Source organism: Armigeres subalbatus, chromosome 2 (assembly GCF_024139115.2).
Source record: "Armigeres subalbatus isolate Guangzhou_Male chromosome 2, GZ_Asu_2, whole genome shotgun sequence".
Classification (NCBI taxonomy): Eukaryota; Metazoa; Arthropoda; class Insecta; order Diptera; family Culicidae; genus Armigeres; species Armigeres subalbatus.
In genome coordinates, this window is record NC_085140.1 from 194,176,272 (window position 1) to 194,189,106 (window position 12,835).

At 35.7% G+C, this 12,835-nt stretch overlaps 1 protein-coding gene across 6 annotated transcripts in view; it reads left to right on the top strand.

Annotated features, from left to right (window-relative positions):
- Positions 1-8,925, top strand: part of LOC134211444 (type 1 phosphatidylinositol 4,5-bisphosphate 4-phosphatase-like) — a 33,399-nt gene extending 24,474 nt beyond the window's left edge. For 5 of the 6 annotated variants that reach the window (XM_062688300.1, XM_062688301.1, XM_062688302.1 and 2 more), the window contains exon 6: positions 7,403-8,925. In XM_062688300.1, the coding sequence (XP_062544284.1) occupies positions 7,403-7,519 (117 nt within the window). In that variant the 3' untranslated portion in view covers positions 7,520-8,925. The remainder of the gene's footprint in view (positions 1-7,402) is intronic. The other variant, XR_009979023.1, reaches the window with a different exon arrangement.
- The last annotated feature ends 3,910 nt before the right edge of the window (positions 8,926-12,835 follow it).

Here is a 12,835-nt window from a genome sequence, read left to right on the forward strand (position 1 = left end):
GGAGCTTGGCAGAAGGAAGGTCGTTCGATATGTGCCATCACAAATATTGCCCTCCGCTCGCTTTCAAATCGACTTCTATAAAAACATTCTTCATGTCTACCGTATCCTAACGGAACTATCAATTCTATACTTTCGCCTCTAATTCTATCATGAACATGTACGTCTAAGTTTGGAAGATGATATTAGCATTTCCATATCATTGTAAATCGTTTAACTTCACGTAGAAGTAACACACACACAAAATCATTAATTAATTATTATTTTAATGCCTAATTTTTACGTAAGTTTAGCTTATGAACAACAATTACAACAAAACTGCAACCATCAACCACTCTATGAAACGTTGATTATAGAAATAATTTTGACTGCTTCATTCTTGTTTGTTTAGTTAGAACGTTGGTGAACAGGACTATCCAGAATAGATGTGATACTAATGGATATTTTCTTTGTTCTTTTTCAATGTGGTAAAATCATTTTTAAATGATCATGATCAGTTATATTACATGAAACGTACTGAAAGAGAACACGTTCTGTGAATTGTGGTAACAAAAATTGATATTTCGCGCGTAGTTGGCGCGAACTGGATTTCATGTCGTGTATTTGGTTTTAGTTGGCGCGGATTTCGCATCGGTCGAAACTTAGGTATGGTAAAATTCATGTTATATCTGAGTTCTGGTTAAATTTTTAGTCAAATCGGTTCACGCGCAACCGAGACCAGGAGCTCAAAAATGACAAATGGGTACTGTATGCATTTAAATTTATTATTACTAAAAATGTTATTGATAATTATTAAAAATTGTATTTAAAAAATGTCTAAATAATTTTGAGTTCTTTAAGTTTTTTGAAACAATTTGTGCTGATAAAGATTTATAAGCTTTGTGATTCCAAATAATAATTAATTAGATAATTTTATTGCTTTTTGTTATCGAAGAACAGCTAATTTTACAACGTGCCAACACAAGTATTCACACGTCTAACTACATAGGAATTAGCGAAAGCACAATCAAAAACATTTTTTATTGTCTTTATTAAGCAGATTTTCAGCCCTAGGCTGGCTCGTCTCCAGAGACAATCCAAAACATCGTTCTTGCACTCTTTCACACTTTTTTGCAGCTCATCCAATTATCCATAAATGATAAAACTGGTGGGAATATATTTTAGTGAGACAATATTTTTAGACGGTAGTAAAATACGGGGCAAAATTTGCCATACGTATATCATTCTGTCATTTTCATACACAAGCTACAGTTTCACGGAAAATTCTTCAAAATGGTTGTTGAAATTATAAACTTGGTTTAGCGACGCTGGGTAAATACCATTACGTGGTTTGTCACGGAATAAGGTTCACCATGGTCATATTGCTAGCTAACCTAAATATCCAACTTTGTGATATTTATGAGGGTGTTGCCAAGTCGGTTGCCTCTTGCTAAGCTTAATCCTCTCATTAGTTATGGTGAAGATGGGCACGGCCAGCAGTAGTAATCCTCATGCTTTTGTAATTTTTGTCTTTGCTTGATTTCTGATAGCATTCTAGAAAAAGATTTCAAAAGAAAAACATGATATCACTAGTTTACAATCTACTACGGGTTACACAGTGACAATGCAAATGCAACTCAGCTCACTACCTAGTTAATACTTCATACAAAAGTCACTATTTGGTCACTTTTTCTGCATCTAAAAGTCACTATATGGTCACTTTTTTCGTCATCGTTGGTCACTAGGTCACTATTTTAAACGGAATTTATCGCTACCAGCCCTGACATATAGATATAAACCTGTGAAATATGTTAATTATAAAAGAATGTCACTATTTTCAACTCTCAATTTGGTTGTTGTATTCCGTACCGGTGACGTTTGACAGTTGACAGTTCATTAAATAGCAGCGCTCTTATCGCGCTACCAAATTTGGTCACCTGTCAGTCGCGCTACTGTTCTAGCAGCGCGTTTAGTAGCGACCGGTAAAGTGTCAAGTAATGATACTGCGCTGCCAAACGGCTTAAACTCACCACCGGTAATCTTGCTCTGTACTCAAAACTGTACACGCTCAAATGAATCCAGCCATTCTCCGAGTAAAATGATAAGCAAAAGTTTTTGTTCCCTTTCATTTTTTTAAATCAAATTTGTATTGCATAACATTTCTAGACGTGCAACAAGACCTGCAATATGAAAATATATACTTAAGAATCGGTATAACATTTTTATTTATTTAACAAACAAAGCTATTGTAATTTTATTGTTTTCAATTGTTATTTCATCAATATAATAAATCCATGAAATATTCCAAAATTATATTAATTCAATAACATTAGACGGATTTCCAGATCATCCAAACCGAATACTTTTAAAATTTGTTTAGTTTTTGGATGAGCAATACTAAACTTAAGCGAACAATAAAAATATAATAGAATATATCGGAAACATTTAAATATATTGTTATTTTAATGTACGTACAATAAAGATCTTTTACAACCGTGAACATTTTACAATAAGCATACAATAGTTTGTATTGTTTGCCACACAATCTATTGTATTTCAATGGGTTATGTCTTACAAGTTACTGTAAATTTTATCCGGGTAGGACCTCCATGAGTTGAAATGAATTATATTTAACATTAAGATATTATTTCATAAACATAAATAACATGGAGTTTTTGCTATTTTTTAACAAACTTCATTTTAAAAAAAAGTAGAAATACTCCCTCGTATTCCGCTACGAGATTGTACACACATGAAAAAGAGATTGTACACACGGGTTAAAGATCATCCGCACTCGTCCGCAAACGAATTTGCGAGTAACTTCAAAATAAGTTGTTTTCATATTTTCCGCCATTGTTCTCAACAGATATAGCCAGAAAAAATCCGCAGTTAACTTTTTCTGGTTTTCGAGGCATTTGACACATAGACATGATTGAATACAATAGTAACATACTCTGTTTTTTTTTTTGTTATTCACTCGTTCATTTGGTAGGCTCAAATGCTGTAGGGCGTTACGGAGCCGATTAAAAAAAACTTTTTAATACAATTTTGTAACCTAACCCTCAAATAATAATGTTAGTTTGGGGCATCTGCTGCTCATTTAAATCGCTACAAAACATAGCGCATGCTCCATTATCTTTCATCTCCTTCCCACTAATCAATCTTATGAAAAATCTAAATATCAATTGTATTGAATTTGACGATTGCAAAACCTACCAGAAAACGCCGAAATATAATTTTGGCCAGGATTTTGGTCCAGTTACCCCTTAGTGCACCGGTGTGAAACATGATTGCACTTCAACAACTTTGATAGAAACAACCGGTGCGAGAACAAGTGCACAAATAAAATATGATCGCATTTCGTTTCTATACTAGACACTCATTTGGATACATATCGGTGGGGATCGTCTTATGTATTATAACTCCACATACTGAAACTATAGTCCAGCAAAAGACTTGACACTGAAAAAATACTATAAAAATAAAATGAATCTGACATACAGATGAATTAGCAAAAGTTGGTGAAAACTTTGACTTTCTCATAAGAAATAAATATTAGAAAATAAAGTTTTTAAAAACATGAACATTTTTAATGGAAATCTTGACAAACTATATGTCTTCAAAGAATATTTTAGGATAATTTGAAATATTCACAGTGAAATGTTTGGCCATGCTTAATAAGATTTGAATAATTTATCTCAAACTAGTGAAAAATACCCAGCTTTGTCCGGGTGTTTGTATTGCAAATGTCATATAAGTACTGAACTATTTGCAGCACTGCACTTTCACGACCTTTTTGACTTCACAAACCTTACAAATCCCAAAACGCATTGATTAAGGAGGAAATTTTGAAAATTGGTCAACCTGTTCTTGAGTTAAATTGTCAGGAAAGGAATTTCAACTAATTTTTATTTATATAGATAGATAGATAGATGGGGCTAAATGAGAATCCCATTTTGAAACAATCTAATAATACACAAAATACAAACACTCTTTTGCACAACCTACACTTATGATTTACTATGCGATGAATATGATAAGTAACGTATATTATCAAATTTTAAACTGATTTTTGTTATTCAATGTGATGTTAATAGTATCAATTAATAACTTATCGATCCCAAAAACTGTTTTATTGTTTTAATATGGCCAATGCGCATTCAAAGCTGTTAATTGTTGTTGATATTGGTGCTCTAAAACATTTCAGTTAGAAAAATTGCTTTTTAGAAGGGTATTATTTATATTTAGGTTATATTTTATAAGGTATTAAGTATCACAGAGAAAGTATTAGGATGGTGATCGCTCGAAAGTTCTTACACTCTAACTTTCGTCGCCTCCCAATCCTCTAGAAGCTGTTTTGTTTCCCAGATTTTAAATATCAGTCGTTATAGACGACCAGTGGCCAGGTTATCTGGGTTTATCTTGATGAGTTCATCTCTGATACCATTCTTACCAACTGCTTTATTGTTTTTAGCTGTTGAGTGGCATTTCTTATTTCCGAAGTAGGGGCTGCTAACTCTCCATCATTTGCTTAACACACGTAGTAAACTCCTCCCCTGCCTCGTCCACCAACATGTTTCTATCCTTAAGAGCCCCGCACATAGGATACGTTTGCGTTGCGTTTGACAGTTTTCTCATGGGAAATGTGTCAAACGCAACGCAAACGTATCCTATGTGCGGGGTTCTTTATCCCTGCGCATTTCCACTCGTGACAATAAATCGCTAAAGAAACGTTTATTGAACATGGGTGTCTTACGAAATGCTGAAACACATAAGACTGAATACTCATAAGACTGAACTCAAAAGGATGAAATCTCGAAAGGCTGAAAATGTCACAAGGCTAAAAGTACCAAAAGGCTGTAAAGTACCAGACGGCTGAAACAAAGGCTGAAATGTATCGTAAGGCTGAAATTGGTGAGATGCATTGAATTCCACCCGTACGATAGAGTACAAGTTGAGTTGGTGATCCCCAAGCAACACAAGCCAAGTGAAACTAAGTTGCAGTAACCCAATTGTGACTGAATTCGGTCATATATAAGTTACTGTGATCTTTATGCAACATATGTGCTGCTCGGGATTGTGAATAAAAATTAAAGAATAAAAATAAAGATTAAATAATAAGGAATTAAAAAAAGAATAAGGAATTAAAAATAAAGAACAAAGAATAAAGAATAGAAAATAAAGAACAAAGAAAAAAGAAGGAGAAGGAAATAGGGTGAAGAAAGGCGGAAGAAGAAATACGGAGGCGGAAAAAGGAAGAAGAATAAAGAAACAAGAAGAAGGATAAGGAATAAGAAAAAGAAGGAAGGAAGAGAAAGTAAGAAGGAACTGGAAAGAAAGAACAAGGAAGAAGATTGAAAATAAAGAATAAAGATTAAAGAATAGAACATAAAAAACAAAGAAAAATAAGGAAATACAGTGTTGACCCGATTTGATCAGGTTTCCGACCCGATTTTATCACCCCAAAAAATTTTGAAAATTTTTTGTCATTCTTTTTATCTCCGTAAATAGGGTAAAATGCCCAATAGTGGACCCCCTAGTAGCGAAAATTTGCTCTTCCTGGCATAAGGAGTGGAAATTTTTAACATATTAATTTTGCGTGATATCTAATATCAAGCTTTGCATCTCTTCTTTACGATACATACATAAAACACTCAAATACTCGACGTTATTCGTTGAAATTAAAATTTTAAAGTCTGACTGAATTCGCCCTATAGTAGACCCCCTGGGGGTCAATAATAGGAAATTGCTTCCCTATAGTCGACACTTCATTGCATTTTTATGTTCCGTTTCGGGACGTTCTTCTTCCCTATTATGGACCCCCCAAAATATTCCTATAATGGACACTCTCGTGTTTATTTTTTATAGAATTGTAAAAAATCATCTAATTTTACTTTCCATAGCATTTCCAATGCATGTAGTCAAATCATAGGACTGTAAGGTAGGTTCTCCCGATGGAATTTCATGGCAAAATGTTTACATTGTGCTGTAATAATGCAAAAATGGCTGGAGGGTCCACTATTGGTTGGGGGTCCACTATTGGACACTTTACCCTAATACCGCAAACAACATTGATTTTCGTGAAGTAACTTTCACCGCCTGTAGTTTATAATGAATGACTTCGGAGTACCTGGGAAGGATTCTGTAAGCAATTTCGACAAGAAATAACTAGATAAATTACGGATTTTGCCTTTCCAATGCATAAAATTATTCATATTTGAAGAATGAATTAAAATTGGAAATAATTTTTTTCCGATTTTGTCACTTGGATGTTACTGTATGATGAAGAAAGAAGAAAGACGGAGGAGGAAAAAGGAAAAAAGCAGAAGAAAGAAAAGAAGAATAAAAAATCAAGAAAGAAGGAGAAGGAATAAGAAGGAAGGAAGAGAAAGTAAGAAGAAAGCGGAAAGAGAGAACAAGGAAGAAGGAAGAAAAGGGAAAACGGAGGAAGAAAGAAGAAGAAAAAAATAACAGGGAGAAAGATGGAAGAAAGAAGAATGGAGTTGGAAGAAGAAATAAGGAAGAAAGAAGAATGGAGTTGGAAGAAGAAATAAGGAAGAAAGAAGAAGGAAGAAAGAATCAAGAAGGTAGTTGGAAGACAGAAGAAGAAAGTAGAAAATGGAAGAATGAAGCAGGAATAATAAAGAAGGAAAAAGAAAAAGGAAGGAAAAACAAAGAAGGAAGAAGGCAGAAGAAAAAAGAAAAATAAACAAGGTATAAGGAAGAATGACGGGACAAGGAAGAAGATAAATGGAAGACAGGATGAAGAAAGAAGGAAGGCAAAAGAAGAAAGATGGAATAAAAAACGAAGAAGAAAAAAGGAAGAATGGAGGAGGAAGCAAGAAGGAAGAAGAAAAAGTAAAAAGAAAGAAAGAAGAAAGAACAAGGAAGGAGAAAGGCAGAGGAAGACAGAAGAAAGAGAAACGAAGGAAGAAGGAACAAGAAAGTAAGAAGAAACAAGAGGAAAGAAGAAAGAAAAAAGGAAGACGGATGAAAGAAGAATAAAGAAGAAAGAATAAAGAACAAATAATCGTGACAAGAATCAAAATCCAAATGCTACCTTCCAATTTATCTACAAAAAAAAATGAAAAGTCTGTATCGAAATTTAAAGACAACAAGTCAACGTTTGTGCCCCCATTTACGTCAAATGTGAATTCTTCCATTAAAACCTGTTTCTTGCGATTTTCAGCCTTTCGAGTTTCAAGCTTTTTGTTATTTAAGCCTTATGTACGATTTTTACTTTTTATGTCTTTCGTGTTCAGCCTTTCCAGCCTTATGTAGAAGTCCCATTGAACACACATCTGCAAGGTGGAAATGACCCAGTTGTAAGATGTGATGTTAGTAAAAGAGTATTTTTTTTTGTTACTAACCTGCTGCATCTCTATAAACAGCAAACATTGTCTAATCATATCGTAACACCTTACAGAGTCACAATGGAATGTATATTGCCTACATCAGTCTGTTTTTGGTCGCTTTGCTTTTGTTCGCCAAGACGATATACTACTGCACACTGAAAGTGAGTAGCGTGGAAGGAGCAATCTAAAGAGAGCCATGGAAAAGTTCTCCTAGTTCAACGTCTTCTGTGCATGTGTCGTTCCCTATCTTCAAAAGAGAAAAAAAGGTAACCGGAAAATCAAAAGAAATTTTCTTTGCCCATACACAACACTAGGAAACGAACAATTTATAGACATTCCCAAGAGTGAACAGCACGATAGCAATCGAGGATGTATTAATGTAGAACTCATACACAAACTTTGTTATTCGCTGCTGCCGAATAGTGATGGTTCCCAAACAGATACAACAATGCAGGTACATTTTGTGTTAATAACCTTCGAATTAGCCACAGATCTGGTTTATTGGTTACAGAATAAGATGTGAAAGCCATATTCAAATTTAACAGTGGATGAGCTCGAACAAGGACATTAGAAAATGATCTACGCTGTAACTCCCAAAGCGGTAGTAGATGGTGATGAGTAGCATTAAGATAAAGCATATAAAAGATCATCGATACATATAATAGATATGATTTACTGGAACGTATTTTTTACATTTTACATATTGTAATCACTCATTCTGAATTTATATGCTGTATAAATTAACCGGATAAGTGCAGGAAGTGATGTTTCTGATCTTATGTTTAAGAAAAGTTATATTTAATTTAATTATAAAATAAACTATACGCAGAAACTGTATGTTTGAAAATACACTCAACAGTTTGGAATTCAATGGTAGACCAACATGTCACTATGTATCGTTTTGGGCAAGATTACACATCTACAAAACATATTATATAATAAATATCATCATTACTCTATACTCGGTCAACATTTATTAAATCATCTACATACCATCAAAAAATATTAAAAATGTCTATCGAAAGAATGAGAAAACTTTGCAATAATGGTATAAAATCCAGTAAAGATGGAAAAAGTGTAAATCAAATCGAACAATTGTGTACATCCATACGCTCCATACTTCCAAACATCTAGGTAATTCAAATCATAATTGTTCAGTTGTTGTATATTCTATACAGTACGATAATATCTTTGGAATATAACTAAGAAAGGGTGACACAAGAAAGAAAATCATTTTTGTTTAACTTGGCTAAAAGTAAGTGCAAACGGTTGATAATCGCAAAAAATATGCCATTGAGTTGCACATCGTCGTACGTTTTTTTTTTTATGACTTGCTTTCGTTTGCCCCGGAAAATGATATTACATCTATTACATCTATACTAAAATAGGAGCAGTTAAGAATGTAAACTATGTGCTTTGATCAATCGCAAAACCTATAGCTCCAAGAATCGAAAGAAAACAAAAACACTTTTAGCCTCCCAGTTGTGGGTTTATTATTATCTATTATAAACCTTACGATATATACATTTACTACAAAACAACCGAAAAGCGGGCAAAAATAAAAAGAAAATTAGGAAAATTGTAGCGTGTTTAATCGGTTGTTTGTTTTCAATAGAGAGGAAAGAAAATTTCAATTTGAATAATCGAAATATTTGAAACATCTAGGTGAACTGTTCCGTTTTCCATCTCACTGCCATATATTCATCTTATCAAAAAACAAAAAAACAAAGCACCAATCTTGTCGCTTCTTTTTGCTAACATGCGTACTAGGGTGATTTAAAAAATGTTTTTTGCTCCACAGCGCTCATATGATTCTGTATCATGTTATGAGTGTCCAGAAAATTTGAGCTAATTACTAATTATTGGGGCGATTAATCAACATGCGCTTTTCGTTGGGTGCAAGCTGTTGAGTATGCTTTCTAGCTATGTAGGTTTTCTATTAACCTGCGCTTAATGGGGAAGCGTCATGAACAGTATAATGAAAAATCCTCCATACTAACTTGCATGCAAACTTGAAACGGCTTGTGCTAAATCAGTTTTAATCCAATTGAGAGCAAATTTTCAGAGGACACTCAGAACATGATACAGAATCAGATGAGCGATGTGGAGCAAAATCGATTTTTTTTGAACCACCCTGAAGCGTACTCACTGCTGAAAAAATACAAAAATAATCCCTTTTCATTGCTTTGTTTATGATGGGATGAACAATTTAGCTATGAGATGAAGTGCCGAACAACTTGACGCCACATCTCTACAGCCTTGGCTGAGACCTAAGGCCCATACTTGCCTGTTCGTCGTTATTTTTTACCGCTGTTTTTTGCGTTTTCGCTTCGAAAATATAGTTTTATAGAAGGCCTGGACTGCCTGTCTAATCGTTGCTGGGACAAACTTGCGGTTATACAGGCAGTGGATATCAATATTGTTGTTTACCGATCCACCCGATCCACTTAGTTGAGGTGATGTATGTATGTGTATGTATTAGGGTGGCTCAAAAAATCGATTTTGCTCCACAACGCACATCTGATTCTGTGTCGAGTTCTTAGTGTCCTCAGAAAATTTGAGCTGATTTGGATAAAAACTGTGCTAATTCCGTAAATTTGAGCCGTGAAGTACCCTAATTTCGCGCACTTAAGATCTGGCAAAATATAAACGTTCATATAAAAACATGTAGTGCCCAATTTGGAACATTTGCATTTTGCATTTTACATTTTTACGTAGTAGAATGTTTCTGGGTGCCCATAAAAATGTTACTTGCAAATAGAGGTGTGCGCCGCCACGCCACGCCGCCGCCGCCGACGGTTTTTGGTGCGCCGCCGCCGCCGACATTTTTGCATCGGCGCGCCGCCGCTCAAATTTTGTCACGCCGCTGATCTATAATTTTTCACGCCGATTCAAATTTGTAGAAGTTCACAGGATTGCAGAAGTCGACAGGAAATTTTTAGAAGTCCGTAGAAATTCCGAAGACTTAATGGAATTTCCGTAGATCTTTTAGATTGATATCACGTTGAAACTCCAAATTTTTTTTTGTGAAAATGCTTATGATTTCCTTGAAAATCCCATAAAATTTTCCGTTTAAATTTTGTAAAGCGTAAAAACTTGAAGAATTCTTCGTTAACAAAGGAGAACGGAGAAGGATTGTTTTGCAGAAAGCCATTTAACCGAAGGCTAGGGTTTGAATCCAAAGGATAATAAGCAAATCTCCCACTTATCATGTCTGTATACACTCTCGATAGGTAGCATACCGTGAGAGACGTTTTCATATATATTACATATAACGTTTACGATAATGAACTAAATTGGGGGACTACAACCCAAGATAAATTTCTTTTAATAAGCCCCAATTGCGGGAGGCACTGGTTCTGATGATGCATTTCAATTGTTTTACACAACTGTGCGAAAAAATATGGTCCCAACATAAAACGAGCGAGCACAAAGCGTTTTATGAAACCCCCTCGGTTGGGGCCGTCTATCCGAATCAGTTTTTTCCAACTTGTATACAAGTGCGATAGTTTTGTTTTCATGGCTTGTTATGATTCGAAGAAGTTTTTGCTTCTCTTTTATCGTTGTTCGTTGACTATTGAGAGCGATATCTGCAATCCCTACCGAAGGCCGAAATTTGTTTGGCCGAATATGTCATATGACTGAGCAAACCAATTGGCCGTTAAAATAAATTTGAACGGAAAAGGACTGTTCTGCCCATCTTGACCGAACCTTCTTGCATGAAAATATCGTTCGGTCGAACCTTTCGCTAGTTTAGCTACAGCTTTGGTTACATATTTATGGTTGCTACTCCGTGGTTGACCAGAATCAGCGAAATTGTACCAAGAATCAACTGAATGGTTGACTGGGATCGTTCAAGCTTTCTTAGTATGTAAGTTTCACTGACTCAAATTTCAAATGATCAATAACGGCGCCAGCGACGTCCTTGTAGTCAGTTAGGAAGAGGGAAGGACTATTAGTAGGTGATTTTTGCTATTTGAACACCGTGTTTACCTCTGCGTCTCCATAAGAATCACAGGAAGGATTATCAGTTAGTAGGTAGGCATCGTTGTATATGGATTCACTCTGATAAGAGATGTGACAGTACCAGTTTTTTTATGTCGTCCACACAAAGCAGAAAGAACTAATTACCTGCATACCCAGCAGGAACACGACCAAACGCACATCAATTACTTTACTTTTCGATCGCACAAAGCACAAGAATACCTGATCATATGAAGTGTCTAAGAACCGAGCATGAACACGACCAAACGCGTTCTTCACACTATGCAATATGCATGCCCAGTAACATATGCAAACTGTGAAGGCCAGTCGTAGCACTAACGCACGATCCTCCAAACACAAATCAATATACTTCACTGTCCCTCGAAGAGAAAAAAGTTACACCATGCACGCCTGGTGGCACATGCAAATTGTCGACAAACCTGTCCAATCTTCCATTAATTTATTTACTATCCAACGCACAATGCACCGAGCAATGCACATACCCAGATCTCGAGACTATTTTGTGTCCTATTTACATTACGAATGCGTCCAATCTTGCGCTAATTCCTTTACTCATCGACAACACAATGCATGAACCCAAATCTCGCGCCTATTTGGCGTTTTAATATGAACGCGTCCAATCTTGCACTTCTGTCGTTCGGCATTTTGTCGGAAAAATCGTTTGTACGAATGGTTGTTTGGTAGAAAAAAACATTTTCGGGTCAAATGGATCTTTCTGCCAAAAGACCATTTCTACCAAACTGAATTTTCATCCAAGACGAGTTAGGGCAAAAAATCATTTAAACCAAATTACCAGTTTGGCCGAATGTTTTGTTCGGCTGTATGCCGCTTTCAGCCAAATGACATTTTCAACCAAACCATTTTCGATCTAATAATCGTTTCGGACAAATCGGCACCAACATTTCATAAGGGTAAAACTGCTTTTGTAAACAAGAGTTTCACACGTCGCTGGTAGGCCTATTTGTGTCCATCCATGGAATCCAGCGTCATTCAATAAAAGAAGAAGATTCGCTGCTTCCATCAGTGGTGTTGTATTGTTGGTGCCGAAATGTATTATTTAGCCAAGAGAAATTCGACTAGATGTCTTTCGGCTTAACATGATTTTCGGCTAAATGGCATTCGAACGAATAGCTTTCCGCCGAATGACTTTTGGGCGGAGGCCACTAGGCCGGAAGGTGTTTGGTCGAAATTATTTTATGTCCAACACCCTTCTGGCCGAAAACGTCGTTCAGCCGAAATGTCGTTCGGCCAAACTGGTCATTTGGGTAATAGATTCATTTGGCCAAATAGGTTTTACCGAAAATGCTGAACATTCTATCCGAATGGCATTTTCGGTCAGATTACTTATTCGGCAAAACGACCATTTCGACGACACGACTTGTTGGACAAACGTTTAGGCCAAAAGAAATTTTCAGCCAAACTGTTTTCGATCTAATAAGGGGTTATCCATACACCACGAGAACAGGTTTTGGTCAGTTCAAAATACCTCCCTCCCCCAG